Source organism: Vespula vulgaris, chromosome 10, assembly GCF_905475345.1.
Source record: "Vespula vulgaris chromosome 10, iyVesVulg1.1, whole genome shotgun sequence".
NCBI lineage: Eukaryota > Metazoa > Arthropoda > Insecta > Hymenoptera > Vespidae > Vespula > Vespula vulgaris.
Window position 1 is genome coordinate 7629223 of NC_066595.1, and position 18067 is coordinate 7647289.

General features: G+C 42.8%; 1 protein-coding gene across 4 annotated transcripts in view; it reads right to left on the bottom strand.

Moving 5' to 3' along the window:
• LOC127067302 (protein nubbin-like) overlaps nucleotides 1-15597 on the bottom strand; it is a 93391-nt gene extending 77794 nt beyond the window's left edge. For 2 of the 4 annotated variants that reach the window (XM_051002085.1, XM_051002082.1), the window contains exon 1: nucleotides 14006-15596. In XM_051002085.1, the coding sequence (XP_050858042.1) occupies nucleotides 14006-14600 (595 nt within the window). In that variant the 5' untranslated portion in view covers nucleotides 14601-15596. Of the gene's footprint in view, nucleotides 1-14005 lie in introns of all 4 variants that reach the window. The other 2 variants (XM_051002084.1, XM_051002083.1) reach the window with 2 other exon arrangements.
• Between the last annotated feature and the right edge of the window lie 2470 nt (nucleotides 15598-18067).

Genomic DNA, 18067 nt, shown 5'->3' on the forward strand with positions numbered 1-18067 from the left:
AAAATAACTTTAACCAATAAGATCGTTAACGTTATGATAAACAGTGTCGAGTTCTCGATCGAAGTCCTCTATTGAAATTATAAATTTCGTTTCTTCGTGAGAATTATAATAGACTTCCGATGTAGGAGTTGAGCATAAGATTACCATTAAAAGTGTAATATCGAAGAGGTAGCCGTGTTGAAAATGAATTGTTCAAATAAGCGTTCCTTCGATGGATTTAATAATGGAATACCCTTTGGCGATACGCGTCGGGTTCAGAGTCATTAGAGATTATCGATGATGGCTAACGTGGATGAACGGTCCGTGAAAGATCATCAATTATTCCAGTACCTACGAGATAATAGTGTACGTTCAGCGGTCATTACCACGCGTATTTATTCGATGAGATCGACGTGTTTCTATAAATTTCAATTCCCCGACGAGATCGACGTGTTTTTATAAAATTCAATTTGCCCCGACGAGATCGACGTGTGGCAAACTTCGAAATAATAATTCCGAACGTGTATATATGTATGACTTTAGAGCGTACTTTCTAAACTCGTAAATAAGTCATTTGTATTCTTTACGAAGAATCTACGTTGGATTATACTATTCGATATTGCTTGATGCTACGATCGATTACGATCCATAACGTGCGACCTGCTATCGTACTTGACCGTCATTTTTACAAGAGCTAAGGTAGGTAGAGGAAGAAAGAGAGAGAGAAGGGGAGAGAGGGAGGGAGAGAGAGAGAGAGAGACAGAGAAAAAGAAAAGAAGAGAGAACGAGAGAGAGACTTTCATTGGGTAATTCTGTTTGTCGATTCATTCGCTCGTCGGTCAGATCAATCAAGCTCAAGGTGGTCTCGATGAGTCGACATACCTGTTGATCGGAGTCAGACTCATTTATTGAGCATCTTTGTGTGTCTTTTCTTTCCCACAGTTTACTAAATACATTTCTATGCATCTATAATCTCGGTAGTATCATTTAGTCGAGCTATCACGAACTGTGGGCTTGACAATGCAGACAATTGAGTGAGCCGCGGACACGAGATATCAAAATACAGTTTGCTTTGATGTAGGAATTTGAGTGAGCGAGCGAGCGAGCGATATACCGCGGCGTTTATTAACGCGGTTGGAAGCATTCGGCTAGTGTCAAAGCCGCCCCCGGGCGACTATCTGTCAACGAGCGATGCCGAGCGAGTTGAAACTCCGGACGTCACGGAAGCAAAAGAGAGAGAAAGAAAGAGAGAGAGAGAGAGAGAGAGGGAGAGAGAGAGAGAGAGAGAGTGTGACTCACACAACTCGCACATTGCCTTTGAATTGAGTACGTACAACGTGGGACGGAAGATGAGATATTTTAATGTATGCGGACACGTGTATGCGTGCACGGTTGCTACGGAGAGGGAGAACTACCGAGAAAGGTAATCAGTGGAGAGGAGAAAGGTGGGAGGGAGGGGGCGAGAAGAGGAGAGAGGGATAAGAGAGAAAGAGAAAGAAAGAATAAGAAAGGTCGAGGGAAGGGAGGAGATGAGGCCTCGGTAGTAAAGTCAACGATTGCCGCTTCGGTAAAAAACTCAAATTGATCAAAATGAGAGTTACATGGGCAAAAAAGTAAGCGACCACGGTGGTAGGCACGCATTTCGTGCCAGGAGAGAGTTTAGCTAGCGATGGCTTTGAGAACGAGCGAGTCGACTCCCGAACGATGCCGTTTACCGTACTACTTCATGGATCTTTTCTTTCGACGATCGAGATCGAGATCTTTATTCGTACGAGATGACGATAGCGATACGTACGATTCAAACGATTTCGTTTACTAATTCTTTCGAGTCTTCGTTTAGACTTTCATTCGCTTATCGAACGATCGGACACGTGTAAAAATATTTGATCGCTCCACCTGATGCAAAAGATTAAGTATTATTTTAGCGTTCTTACACGAAACGGAAATCAAGGAACGTTTATGAGCCGTTGTATCGAGTCTCCGGATAGAGGCGTTTACGCTACTTAACGCTATTACCGTTTATTGCCCCTGCCCAGGCTAAGAAAGTTACCTACTTGCGTAATCGCGGTATGCACGTTTCTTCCTTATGCGCAGCGAGCATTCGGCGTAAATATTGAATAGAAAAATGTCGATTCTCTGAAAAAGCAACGACGAGGAGAACGCTCGCGCGAGAAATCGTTTTCAAGCGGAACGGTTAACGTTCGGAGTCTTTCGTATCACGCTTTTCGATTAGATTCGAATCTTTTGCCTCTTTACTTATTTGCATGAAGGCGAAAATATGTATTACGTACTAATTATCCGCTAAATCTTTTACGTCTTTATTTATTTCATTATAGATGTATATATATATATATGTATTTCGAACTAATTTCACGTACAATATTATGATACAAGAGGAAAAATTTGCAAGCCGAGAGAATATTTTCTTCTTTTTTTTTCTTTCGTTTCGTTCACTATAAGAATAGGAAATACATGCTTAAGTTAATTATATATATAATATCGTCGACGAAAGTGAGCCGTTAGGATGCAAGGGACGATTTGTTTCGTCGATGTTTTCTCGTCAGCGAAGCTGTATTATTCCCGCGTCACGATTGACCAAGCAGGATTTACGATTTTTCATGGAAAGACGGGATCGATATTAAAATATGATGACGACTCTAAAGCAATTGCGACAGAATACCGGAATCGCTCCGATCGAGTAGGAGGAGGAAGAAGAAGAAGATGAAGAAAAAGAAGAAGAAGAAGAAGAAGAAGAAAGGAGAAAACGATCGAGAAGGGAGACTCACGTTGCGAGAGTCCGTTCGATCGTTACGAAACTGCACCGCTCGTTCAGCAGAATAAATTATACGACTAGGATGATCTTCGTTGGTTAGAATCGGCAACGATTCGTCGAAGAAAACCTCCAACGATCTTTTGTCTTTAGAACGTGCTCGTCGAGCCGAACCGCTCCATCGGCTTTCAGTGCTTTTCTCGCTTTTACGAACACTTTGCCTTTATAAACCGCTCTATTTTACGAATAGATCCCTGTATTCCACTTCGACTAGATATTTACCAAACTTATACGACAAAATTTTCTTTCTTTCTTTATCCTAACGAAATTGTAGTATATCGCTTTGTCATTTTGATCTGTGAGAAACGATTATTCATAGGGTGTACGAGACGAACCCTTTTCCATGGAAAATCCGCGTAAACAACTTATGCGGAACGTTCCTTTCCCCCTATATTCGTCGTCGTACAATAGAAACGCACAATAGAATGAACGTACGTATGCACATTCGATCGAACGATGATTCATAGGCGCGAAAACACGAGTGTCTCGTTTCTGAGTTCTTCGGCGGAAAAACATATCACGATTCTTCTCGATAGTATCGAAAGGGAAAGAAGTAGTAATAGTAGAAGAAGAAGAAGAAGAAGAAGAAGAAGAAGAAGAGAGAAGGAGGAGAAGGAGGAGGAGGAAGAGGAAGAGGAGGAGGAGGAAGAGGAAGAATAAAAAGAAGAAAAAAAGAAGTAGTAGTAGTAGAAAAAAAGAAGGAAGGGACGATAAAATCGGCGGAGAGATTAAGTCGTAAGGCCGATTAAGAAGTCACGTAGGGACACGTGCAAGTGGTTCTTAAAATATAGCCGCACACGGACGAGGTGCGGGGTTAATTACCTCTGTCTTTCGGAACGACCGGTACAGTAATGTATTAGCGCGTTTAGGCACGGCCAGTTAATCCCAAGGAACTCCTCGACGCACCGTTAAGTACGCTTAACTCGTTAACTCGCTCGATGTGTACCACAGCTAGAAGATAGCATTAGTTATTCTAAACGTTTCGTTAGTTTACATTTTTCGCCAATTTTTCTTTTTCATTTCTTTTCTTCCTCTTTCTTTTTCTTTATGTTTTTCTTTTTTCGTAGCGCATGTCAGTGTAGGTAACGAAATGTATACTTTCGCACTTTTTTTATTTTTATTTTTATTTTCTTGCGTGTAGAACGAGGAAGAGAATAAGAGATGAGAATATGAGACGAGTAAAGTCGCGACCAAGAATAAAAGACGCGTGTATGAGTCAACGTTGAAAGATGGCACGCTCGATATAAATTTACGTAATTAACGTAGGTATTAACGGCTCTTTAATTCGCCTTCGAACGCATATACTTCTTCTTCTTCTTTTTTTCTCTCTTCCTTCTTCATTTATGTCTTCGAGGATCATACGACGTTGGTTATTCCTTATAAATCGTAATCACCAATCCCAGAATTATTTTCCCGATGTCGATGTTGCGATTAGAATAGTGCAAAGTACCGGAACCGTGTTTTTGCTCGTTAATATCCGCTTCTTGTTCTCCCATATTTAACGAAGAATGCGTAATTATCGGGATTATTGCGGATAAAGAATATAAGTGCCGACAACGAGACGGGTTTTGCTCCTTAACATTTTTAACGAGCATTCAGAAGAGATTAATAAATTCGGTCTGACGCCACCATGGACACGATTAGAGTCAAAGATAGGAGGGGTGGGAAAGAGAGAGAGAGAGAGAGAGAGAGAGAGAGAGACTACGACTCGCATCGAACGATATTCGTTTCCTCTTTTTAAAAGTCTTGACGTCGGCACGCGAACGAGCGATACGAATCCGCGTTTCGCTGAACGAACACGAAAAGCGTGCGAACGGTTGCATGAAAATTCGTCCTTAGTCGTTAGCGATTTACATCTCTTACCGGAAGCACGACTCGATTCGTACAGTTTTTCGTTTGCCATTTGCATGCGTGCCAACGATTCCCATGATCCGCCGGAAGCAACGAGATAAGAGGACGTGTTAGCAATCTAATTAAAGCGTCATAAACAATGGGCGCATCGTGAAAAAGAGAGAAAGAGACAGAGACAGAGAGAAAGAGAGAAAGAGAAAAAAAAGAGAGAGAGAGACAGAGAGAAGTAGGGGGGAGGGAGAAAAGAAGAGATAAGATTGTCGACAGTTGAACGAAAAGTGGGAGATATTTCGTTTCGTCGTTATCGTCGGAATCGTCTGAATTATAAGAAAAATCGCTGGACTGGTATAGCAATTTTTATGATATTATTTGCATCAAGCCGTGACGGGTGGCGCGAGGTGAGAGCTAGCGGACTTAAAAACAGTCTCTAACCATCTAGATTGAAAGTCTCTAATGTTTATGCATGATCCATAAGAGATATGATATTACATACAAGGTACACGTCTTATAAGAGAACACGCGAACGTTCTTGTCTTCGAGCTTGCTCTTTGCTACCTTTGTACTCGATTATTGCAAATTTTTTTCTTTCCATGGTAAAATGTTTGCAGCTCGGTGAATCGCGAAACCTGAGATAGATAAACAGATTGCAAGAACGTGCGCGAAGAAACGTGAACGTTATTAATGAGCAAAACAATTTAGTAGAAACAATGAGGACCGAAATAATGATCGCCATTCTTTGTAGAGATTCTATCGCGGTTGCGCTGTGACACGCGTAAAGCCTTCTCAAGGCGTTTGCACTTATCGAGGAAAGAAGTGCCGTTTTCTTGGTACTTTTTAACGACCGCATTTCCTGGATACGGAAGAAGGGTCCAGTGACCTTGATTTTATGCCTCATCCATACGAAGATAAGATCAAAATTTCGAGAATAAGAATTCAACGATAGAGCCGATATAAAATTAAGAACTGTAATTACCACTTTCCATACTTTTTTCTTGCGCCAATGTTCCACGAGTTCATCGGCAACGTTTGTCCCACGTGGAGAAAGGAGACTTGCACTTGTGTTCGTTGTGAAATTAAAATAAAAAATGAAAAAAGAAAGAAAAGAAAAAGGAAAGTATAATAAAGTAAACTAAGCGATACCATACGTAGATAAATAAATACGTAGCACTAGAGAAAACACTTTGGATTTATTCATGATTTAGGGAATGTGTTTCTTCGCGGATTAGCATACGTTGCATAAAGTGCAAAATAATATGCTCTCTTACGCATCGCAAGCAAACAGGAACGCACTCGCTCACGCACTCACGCGTTCGCGCGCGAACACGGAAAGCACGTGAGTGAAACGGTCGTGTTGGTGCGATGAAGACAGCACTATTCGCGCTCTCTCATTCTTGCTCCCTCTCAGAGAGCAGGGCATTACACCATTGCTTTATCGAAAGCGCTCATCGTGTCACATCCGGATTCAAATTACGCGCTCCCCGCTTACACTTATGTTTATTTATCCAGTTATTAAAATTACATTAAGGACTCGCGCTTATTTATGTCGCTTGGTACGCGTCCGTCATAGATGCGAGTCGCAAAAAAGAGACGTGATATTATTATTCCGGAAGAAGGTGAAGAAGGTGTCGTTCTAGTCGTATGAAAAAGAAGAAATAGAGAGAGAGAGAGAGAGAGAGGGGAGTAAAAAAAGTCAAGCGTTAGTTAAGCTCGAGATTTCGAGGACAGATTAGCTTTAGCAGCAAGCCGTTTATCGTCGATGACGAAAGAAATCTCTTTTTCTTCATCTAGCGAGATCGTAAACGTCGTTGCTTGCGTCGTCAGCCTCGGCAGATGTCCTGTTAACCAAACGAAGTCTCCTCGGCCAGAGAGCATCGTCACGTCTCTGCAGAAAGACTATGATCGCGGTTGCTTTCTCGCAAATCTCGTGGCTCTCGCTTACCATTATCATTACCATTACAACGCAAGTCTCACGTGCCGCGACGTTACGTGCTTTAATTTGAATACATGAGGCAGGAAACGTCGCGAAGGCACTGGCCCTCGGCCATTACCGACGACACTTTCTGTGTACACTTCTATTATCTTTACTTAAAATGATCTGTCATATCTTGTCCTCTCATCCTCTTGCTTATTCACTCTCTCTTTCTCTTTCTCTCTCTCTCTCTCTCTCTCTCTCTCTCTCTCTCTCTGTTTCTCTTTCTCGATTTTTCTTCTTTATCCCGTTGGTAAATAAATTTTCATATGCGACATATACTTACTGATCGCGAGCTAACGTCGTTCTCGATAATCGACTTAACGTCAGACAACATCAGTTACTTCCATTATAACGAATCGATTAACGTACTTATGTATTTTACACATTCGCTAATTGCGTTCGCGGCGCGTGACGCACGGGGAAATCCGTGGAAATGCATAATTAGATTGCGCAACGAGAATCTACGATCGAGCATCGCGTTCTTTCGAACGCAATCTCGTAACTCAGAATCCTTTCCAGTTTGAAAAGTTTTTGAAAAACAATAGGAATAAATGATGAATGAAGTCGTTTCAATTTTTCCATTACAATCAAATGTTATTTCCTATGTTTATTATCAAGGTTTATTCGAAGAAATGGTTTACGGTTGGAAATGGAAAAATTTGCATGAAGGACATATGGCATGCGGACCCTATGAAATTTCCGAATGACGCGCATAAGGGAATTCGCTGCAGGATGCGGGAACCGCAATGACTGGTCGAAACATTAAGTAGGGAGAGAACGGAGTCAGCTTACCAGCGTGCTAAGATATTAGAGAGAACCTTACTTTTCTTTTCTCGGATTAAAAAATCGTACGAGTGGCGTTTGTAGCAAAACGATTTCGATTGTTGCAATCATCGAAAGAATTCGACCCGATGGAATCCGGGAACAACGTTGACATTTTCTCATGTCCGTCTCTTTTCCAGACACAAGAAACAGAGATCCAAGAGACGTCCTCACATTCCTGATCGGTGATCGGGAATCGTTGACGATCGGAATCATCAACTTGACTTAGATATTCTGATTCACGTGCGTTCAAGTACGCAGAGAATCGTATATACCAAGTTCGTTTCTGCGTTTCTGGCACGTTTAAAAAGACTCGTTAAGCCACAAACACAGCCACGATAGAAAAGTCTACTCTCGATGAGCGTTACTACGTGAGAAAAGCATTGCTGACACTCGCGTCGTTCCCACGACTCGTATTTTCTACCATTCGAAGAGCGAGTCAAATTATTCTTTCGATATCTTACCGTTGTAAACGAGCGTCCATTCTTGGAAGAAGACTTCTAGGTTTTGCCTTTTTCTTTTCTTCTTCTTTCTTTTTTTTCGCAACATGCATCTAATGCGTACGAAAGGAGTAATTTTAGAGTAAGATGCGTTTGAAATGAATTTATTTAAATAATTGCAAAAAGGGTTCCGAGCGTAGTAGAAAAGAATAAAATCTTTCTTTCTATTGTACTGTCTGCTAGTTCGGAAACGTGTTAGGCATCTTCAAAGGGCAAAGGACAGTCAAGGAAAAGAGATAGAAAGATAGATAGAACTAGAGAGAGAGAGAGAGAATAAACGTATTGGTCGATATGCAAAGCACAGTCTTTACGTGGAAACTGCGCGCCACGTCGGAGAATAATTCAGTCGCTTCGGTCAACTCGAGCGCGGGATTATGCACCTTGTCCTTTTAACCGAGTGCACGGCGCGTTCTATACGCTTGTAGTACGTGGTGCGTTTAAAGCCGGAATGCCAATCGACGAGCGTCGTCGAGCTGCAGTCGAGGAATTAGCATACGAGATCGCCAAATACGGCGAGAGCTTCGTTCACCTGCGTTAGATCGCCGACAAACGCAATGAATATGCTAATTTTCATCATTTATCCGTCCGGTGGATAGGCGCAAACCTTGCCGCACGGGACGGTCCTTGAAAACAAGACATTCTTCCAACATTTTCTCGATTATCGATTTACTTCGATGAAAATTCAAAAGAACTTTCCGACATCTGCACTATTTTTTTCTTTTTATTTTCTTTCTTTTTCTTTTTTTTGCAAAAAAATTCTCAACTAGTTCTCTCGTCGCTTTGACTCGTCGTATTCTTTGCGTTAGACTTTCTTTTTATTAAAATGTAAAAAAGAAAGATGTAACATCGAGTGCTAATCACCGGTACACCCCGAAGGCATTCGACGTGATAATAAAATATGAAAAATATAATTTTTTCGCACGATTCAAAGTCAAAATCGATAACAGTAAGATCCCTAGCTGGTATCGAAATTCAAGCGATAAAATCTTACTGTTGAGGAATACACGTACTCTTGTGAACACACCTTCGTCGAAGAAGCATGAGTGCGTAGTAATGCACCAGGCTGTACGTGTTGATGCAACGTGCTCGTCGCGTTATCGCCGCGGCTATGAGTCGTACGTGCCATTATAAGTTTCATTAAAAGAAGTGCATTTCCTTTTCCGAGGTTCGCCGACAAGGTCGTCTATACGTCTATTCACGCGAAGGACTTATACTATCGAGGTGAAAGAGTCTCACTTATAATGTCTGAGTTCCTCTTAATTTCAGAATCAGTCCTGTGTGCCTTCGATAAGTCGTTCAAGTTTGCATTGACTCATTCGTTTGGTCGCTGTCCGCACCCACGAAATTCCTTTGAAACATTTCGACAGGAACGCCAGTGGTTCGTGATAAGGAAAAGGGAGAAAGAGAGAGAGAGAGAGAAAGAGATAGATAGTATAGATTTTGTGTATATGTATAAGCATGTGTGAGTTAATAGAAGCGTGAAAGAGGATAGGCACGTGGACGAACAAACGAGGTAGTACAGGAGACCGGCAAGCAGGAAAGAACGAACCCTTCCACCTGAATGTTTAAAGAAAAAAAAAAAAAAAAGAAAGAAAAAAGGTAGTGAAAAGTCGGTCGCGTGTCGCGACAACGAAGCTGATTCGTCGTTGGTACCTTCTCTATCGACCTGTACGCTCGTTTCGATATGTACCTTCGAAAAGGTACGAAGGATCTTCTCCTACCTGAATGGTTTAAAAAAGAACGGAGAAACAAGGAGAATGAAAAAGGTGAGATGAAAGGGGAAAGCCACGTGACCCTTTCTCTCTCTCCCTCTCTCTCTTTCTATCACTCTCTTTTTCTCTTGTGCCTGCCTTCTCGGTGGAATCCTTCTGGCCCAACCTGACCTATCCAAAGGTGAGATTTATCCGGTATTACCTGCCACCACCCATACACATACGGTATCTTCTTCATTGTTGCCAAACTTCCTTCCTCCTTCCTCTTTTGAAGAGGAGGGGGAGGAATTTAGTCTTTATTTTTCTCTGATAATTTCCGTAGTTCTTTTTTATATGAATATAATGAATTTAAATTCGTCAATGATCACTTGATTGGATCGTCTGTGTTTACCCAAGTATAGCATTGTTTTTCCTTCTTCGGTGTTTTCGGGAGGTTAATTATATTCAAGATTATTAGAATGATGGATGATAAGTATTTATTGGTATACATATATATATATTATATATACATATACATATACATATATACATATATATATAAATATCGGTAAGTTGGTCTCCAAGTTTCCTGTTTGTCACGTGCCCGAAGATTCTTAAGAATGGTAAGCGTGTGGGTCTGAAAATAATAGATGGGAATTCGCTGAGCTAGCCCGAAGCGTTCGAGAGAGCAGGATACGCGTGGACCTTAATTCGAAAGTCGAGTAGGCTATAATCGGAAACCTGCTCGCACAATGCAAATACTGGAGGTATTATATGCTCGTCGTGATGTAACAGCCATTTGGACCCTTACTTCCGGCTCGAATCCGAGGACTCGAATTTTCATTAAAATCATATCACTGTGACTTAAGACGTTTCACTAACACCAATACGTAAATAAATATCGTTGCATTCGTTCGATGATTTCCGAACGAAAGAAAGCGTAAAATCTAATTGAAACGTTTAAATATACAGATTTATGTATTCACACTTTCTATGATATATGAATTCGAATTCATAAATGTCCAAAGATTGCGACAGAGAAGTTTATTCCTCTCGTAAAAGTCGACCAGTTTTTATCTATCAACATAATTGATTTCTCTTTTCACGTCGGTCTTTTATCGTTTCATGCGATAATCGCTTCGTCGAAGTTAGTTTCTTCATAATTATCCTGTAACCGAGAATTTAGTATACGATTCAAAGAAGTATCGATTTTCTTCAAATATTTCCGACAATGGTTATCTTATCGAGATTAGAATTTCTTCGTCCTCGACAGGTGATACGATTTTGAAACGTTTTGATAGAAAACAATAAGAGATCATTGTTAAAATTTAATATACGAATAATTCGATATATACAATCACGCAGAGAAGTATCTTGGCGACAATAAATAAAACGTGAAATCGCATATCCACGCTTTCTCCTCAATTTGAAGAACAAGATAATCTCACCGTCCATTTCAGAGTATCCAAATTAAGCTGTGGGATTATTCATACTTGTTCTTTTATACGTGAGAAATGTACGTACTTATGAATAGGGCATTAGTCAGATTTCTTGTCCGTATACGTGGACTTTTTATCTTCTTAGTTGGTTCCTCGAAGAGCGTTAAGATTATCGTTCGATAAAGATAGAAATTTTCTAATTTTGTGATTGAACTTATGCTTTACGATAACTAAAAAAAAAAAAGAAGAACAAGATTACAAATTATATTCCGAATAGGTTGACGATGTAAAAATTGAGTGTCGATTGTATGAATTCATCGCGTTAAACGTGAAATCGAAAAACAATGATCGAAGTCGCCAAAATTAGAATTTTGTTAAGGGGACGAAGAGAAAGAGACACGGAAATAAAAAGAGAGAAAGAGAGAGAGAGAGAGAGAGAGAGAAAAGACAAAGATAACAAGTTCGAGGAAATGGAATCGGCACACGAAATTCGAAGATCACTGATCATCGGTAGCAAGAGACGATGGAGGGTGGTCCGGAGTACCGTGAAGTACGCTCACGAATCGGAAGGCCATCTAATTTTCCGCACGCGAATGCTTCCGACGGCGGTAGAGAGAAGCGAAGAATAAGAAGAAGAATAAGAAGAAGAAGAAGAAGAAAAGGAATAAGAAGAATAAGAAAAAGAAGAAGAGGATCATCTCCGCGTTTCTCTCTCCTTTAGACTTTATTTTTCGGGAAACGCTAATGAAGGCTGGAACGTAACGTGTACGGCCTGAGGCGTCGGTTACTGGAAGCGATCATGATGAGAAAGATGAGAAAGGAAGATTTTAGGGGAGCATTCAAATCAGGCTTCGTACTGTCATTATCATTTGCTGATTCAATGGACCTTTCGGTGCCTTTTCGCACTGATTAGGACTGAAATAAAGTTATGCGGTTCTTTAAAATGTTTATTATCGTATGAATACGAGACAAATAATGTTATTTTCATTATTATCTCTCTTTCGATCGAAATATATCGAAATATAAATTGTCACAAATTTTTATAGCGCCGAATTCGTTTGGAAGGTTGATCATCTTCGATAAAAAAAAATTATCAAAAATTTGTCTCTTGCGATAGCAGAAGAGATTGCTAGTCAGATTAAAACAAATAAGTATGTACACACACGCGCGCACGCATCTAAGCACTCGTACGCCTGCACGCATAGACATATACGTTCGACAATCGAATCTAATTATATGATAAACTATAAAATATTATATTGTATCCTTCTACATCCAAGTTGTAAATAATATAGGTTCGAAGGAGTATCGCGTTACACGGTAATGGAACGAAAGTCTGTGAAGCTTCGCGTGAACGCGATGGTCCGTACGTGCGAAATAGACGGAGTCGTCGCGAGTAATTTTCTCTTTCTTCGATCGGTGTTTCGTTCTTCGATCGTATTAGATCCATTCTTAAGAAATAGGAATCAATTCGGTATAGGGGGTATAGAACGTTGGCAAAGGGTGTCTTTATCGTAGCAACCTGCCTGATGATTTCTATATGCTTTGAATTATCAGTGGTTTGCTTCACGATATAATCCATCATTATATAATTATTTATTATCGATAAACTTTCTGTTCGCTGATAATATCAAATTGTGCGACATCGGTGTGTTGTCTTCGCGCTATATCTCGATAAAAGTTGACTTTTCCGTAATATCTCATTGCGATAGGATCAATACTTGTAATCCATTAATTGCATTTGTATACGCAGGGCGAGGTAAGTAATTGGACGTGACATATTTTTCACGCGGGGTTCATTAAGAAAATGACTCGTTGAAAGCGATACAACCGCTTAGATAAAAATTGACGGAGTTAAAGTATTTATTTTGTAAAATAGATATTTTACGAAATCTTTCTAGGCTAGAATTCGTCGTATCGTAGGTTGCTCATCAAAAATAACCGTGCCATTACGCACTTACGTAGTTATATTTATTCAAAGAAGCCTCGAAGCTGAAACGTTATCGATAGATACGATATCGGTTATTTTTTTATTTCTAGACATTTCTATATCGCTCACGTTCGCCCTGTTTCGCGCTTTTAGACCGAGTTAGCAGCGGTACAATTACGTAGGCGCAATTGCATTGGTCAAGCCGATAAATCTCGACGATACGCGCGAATCGTCGAGCATCTTACAAGAAACTAACTATGTATATGTGTTAGCTCGTATCGATAAGATATTTTCTTCCTTATAATTTCGTTCCGTAATACTTCGGCGGATCTTCCCGGCTTTGACTCATATTAGCGTTAATAACAATTAACTTTAAATATCTTTGACTCGTCTTTAATACGAGATGCAAATAAATTCGAGAAATGATACGAGCTCGCATGGATCGCGATCGTTTATTTTTCGGATCGTCGTATCACGCTCGATTAATCCACGAAGAGGAGGTATAAAACGTGCTAGCTATGAGGAGGTAAAAGAGAAGTGTTATCAGAAACCGGTAAAACCGAACAGCTAGCACGTATTCCTAAGGAGTTATTAATAAACTCGAGCTAAGCTACTATTCTTAATTAATAGTATTGAAAGACATCGCAGAATCTCATCTATACATCATAACGGAACGACTTTACGTTGGTTCGATTGAAATTACGCGACGTATACTTTAGATGTTAACGCGAATATTATCGTCCAACTTCGATCGGCCGTATGACTCATTCGTTAATACGCTTTGAAAGATCGCGAACGAGCGAGTGATAATTCCAGGTATCAAAGTGATTAGTATCAGAGATAGCCATTAATCGTGGCTCATTTATCGATATCTAATAAGCGATTTATAGCTACATCTAAATTTACGAGGTTAGTTATACGCGTTTTCTATGTGTCGATGATCTAAAGAAACAACATTTAAATAAACCTAAGATTTAGAAGAAAGACTCACCATTTTCGACACCTCGCAGGGGTCCTGGCGGACTACCCCCGTTGGATACACCCTCGTCCTCGCTACTACTGGTACTAGCCTCGCTGGGGCTGTAACTTCGTCTACCACCGGATCCCCTGATCTTTTGTGCGCCGAGCGTACCGTTGTTGTTGTCGGTGATCCTGCCCTGTAGCCTCTCCTGCATAATCCTAACTCGCGATTGCAGTCTTTGCTGTTGAAGAGAACCGACGGAAAAGTCGAGAGGCTGATCGATCTCCGAATGGATCTGATGCCTTTGCACTTGTCCGCATATCGCACCAGCAACGAGAGCTTGCGCTTGACTGACCCGAGCGATCGGTGCTACCTGCTGTTGCGATTGTTGCTGTTGTTGCTGTTGCGATTGCTGTTGCTCCTGATGTACGGCACTAGGCGTGCTCCACCATTGATGGCTACCTTGGATCGATCTCCAGGCTTCAATGGTATTGTTATTCGTCGGGCTGGTCTGTTTTTGTTTCTGTTGTTGCTGCACCTGCTGGTGGGACTGTTGTTGCTGTGCCATCGCAACCTCCACTAAGTTGTTGTTCTCCAATAGATGCATACTGGGGGTATGGGTCATCGGGGTCGGTAAAACGAAAGGGGTGGGTCCCACCAACGGTGGGCTGGCTTCGTGCCGTTGTCGATGGCCGTGATGCTGCTGTTGTCGTTGATGTTGTTGTTGTTGCTGGGGCGACGGTGGTGGCGGTTGAGAACTCGAGGGCACCAGCACCGGAGGCGGAATCTGGCGAATCCGCGCGGCCTCCGCGACCCAGCGGCGCACCGCCTCGCTGTCGAGACCCGCCAGCCCTGCGGACTTTGATTTCGACTGGCCGCCGGGCGATGATAAACCCTTCTCGGGTATCAGGCCGGGTAGCGCGAGGAGCCCAGTGCCCGCCACCGCGACCCTGGGTCCCGATACGCCCCCGTAAGCAGACAACGCCGCGAGATCCAACGTGCTCGGCTTCTCTCTCGACTATTTTCGATAGATCACTCGACGTTCTTCCTGACGAGATGATAGCATCGAACGAGACGATACATAAAAAGCACACCACTGACAGCTCGTACACGCGGCACTCGAAGAGCGTCACTCTCTAAAGCACTAGCTTGCACGACCTCTCGTCCACCTTATCAAGAGACAACACGAAACACCCGCGAAGTTTCCTAACCGACAGACACTGTTCAATCCGTCGAGCGTCACTCGGTCTCGACGATAGCGATAACGGCTGTCATTGCAGAAACGATTTCACGAACTACACGTGCTTGACAACGGACCAACTCGAAGGTCTTGCCTCGAACTCGTAGGTAGGCGAACAGGAGGGTGAGGGCGAAGGCGACTACGCGAGGATGTGACGCGACGACGTCGGCGGCGGCAGCAGGTTGGAGGGCAGCTCGGAGGGCTGCGGCTGCGGCTGCGGCGGCGGTCAGATGCTGTCGCGTGCATGTGTGCAGCTACACTAGAGGGCCCACGTAGGTCCGGCAGGCCGCCTACCGGCCACGGCGAACGCGAGGCGCGTACGCGGACTCGCCGAGGCCGCAACGAGCGGAAGGTGGGGGAGTCTCGGCCGCCGCCACCGCCGCCGCCGCCGCCGTCGCCGCCGCACGCCGCCGCCGCCACCGCCGCCGCCGTCGTCGCCGCCGCCGCCGCCGCCGTCGTCGCCGTTGTCGCCGCTGCCACCGAGCGTAAACGAGCGAGCGCGAAAGAACCCACGCGTGGGAGAAGGATGGACTGCGTCGCGAGTGGACCGATCGAGTGGTGGGGGTGCCCGACCCCAAAGGTGGGGAAACCTTCTCCAATCCAAACGCTGCGCGCGGCTCCGCCCGGCGCGACGCCGAGAGCGCGCCTTTTTACCCCGCGTGTGCTGCGCGCCTCCCCCTATCCTCTCCCCACCGCCGCTTCACCCTCCTCATCGAGTATGACTTTTCCACGAGCATTTGCATGCAAGATACTTACATTTGTCGATCTTCTATGGATTACCATCGATGTTACACTTTCCTTCTTTTCTCGCTGACTTTCTTTTTCGGAAAAAGCCCGATGATCCTCTCCTATGAGTCTTTTGAATCTTTCGATTAAATACTCCCCTTCCTTTAATTCGGTTACGTACTAAAAATTATTCCTCTGGTCAAGCTAAACGGTTTTCAATCTTGGAAAGCGTAACTCCGCCATAACTCAACTCCTCTCACCTATCATATTTCCATATCCATCCGGCAAATCTTTTCACCACTCCCAACATTTGAATTTGACATGCGCAATAGCGGTGCAAAAAATTGTTCCTTTAAAGCAGCCCCTTTATTGGTCGGTGGGCCTACCACCGTACTCCCCACTTCTTCCTCCTTCCTCTTATCGCGCTATCATATTTCCATACACTCAAAGACGAAGCACCACTACTACTAACACGACCAACACCATTACCACTATCACGCTCATCGGGAGCTCGAACGGATTTGAATTCAGCATGCGCAGTCCGATGCGCAAAAAGGGCGCTTTAAAGAGGCTCTTATTGGTCATAGGAACGTCACCCTCCCCACTCTTCATCGGCGTGTTCTGCGTAGCTAACCTCGCGAACGTTGCACCCTTCCTCTTATCGCGCTACCACCCCTCTTCTTCCTCTTCTTCTTTCTCCTCCTCCTCCTCAGCATTTTCCACCTTCCTCTCCTTCTTTCCATTTTCTCTATCTTGCTCCAACCTCGTCTACGCTCCCCACGGTGCAAAAACAGCGGGTAGAGGGGCATCCCCTTCTTTGCTTCCGCCACCCTCGTCCTCCTGCTTTCTCTTTCTTCTTTCTCCTCGCTCGCGACGCGATAGGGCTCGCGCACGAGGGTGGCTGAGAGGGAGACGGAGGAGAAAGACCGACCGAGTCGGTATTGATTTTAATGACGCCCCCACGACACTCGCCGTGATACCGAATTCACCAAAGAGGCGCGAATAATATCTACGCGCTCTGATTTCTTCGATTTCGACGTTATTGTACGCCCGGAATGTCATTCGAGATGGAGTATCAACGATTTTTCGTTACCATCCAATTCGTGAACGGACCGTCCCTTTTCTTTCTTCACCGTGTTTCTTACAATCTAATAAATTAAAATCACTCTGTCGCGAATTAGTTGTGCGCGTAATAGAAGATACAGTCAGTTGACTTTTATAGGCGAAAGGGATAGGAAGGGTTCTCTATAAATGGCCTAGATCTATAAGAAAGAAAAAGATAGAGAGGGAACCTAATCTGAATAAAGTAAACCCTTTCTCCCTCGAACCTGAACCCTCTTTTTTATTCATCGCGTGCTGGTATTTGCATGACCCTCCTCATTGTAGCGCAGGTGCTAGGCTTCCCCCTTTTTTCCTTTTTCATATTCAATGGGATGAACCTGCGAGCAAGGGGTAACTATATGGAAATGGATGAGTACCTGCGTGATGCTTAGCACGGTATTTTGCGAAGGGTCGATTTCACTCACCGATTCGAGCTCTTTTACTAAACACTAATTTTCCACCTGTCTCTTACTCAACAGGTATCATTGTTAAGACGTTATGGATCGAATAAGTCTTACGGATCTTTATTAATCGAGTACTTTATTAATGAAATTACGTCGAGTAAAATTCAATGGTAATTAAAAATAATAAAAGTACAAACAGAAAAGAAGTAGCATGGATAATATTTAATATATACTTTATATTTGTTTGCTTGAACGTAAGACCACGACCAGTCGCTACCTCCTGACCCCTTGACCCTCTCACGAACCCAACGACCCGTCTATATAGGTGTACGTACGTATGGTAGCCTAACATTCGCCCACCTGCGGCTTCTGACATCTCAAGCAGCGAAAGCGACGATCGTTCGAATCTTTCCTTCTCATTTCGAATTCGGGCTACGCCTGCTCTTCGATTTTTATTTTCTATTTACGATTAATAAAATTTCGTCTCACATTTTGAAAGATCCAGGAAGTTTTTCTATTTTTTAATCTTTTTTTTTTTATTTCTTTATTTCTTTTTCGAGTTTCACTTTGTAAGAAAAAAATAATCTACTCAACGGTGCTTACCCTTACGAGAAATTTCGT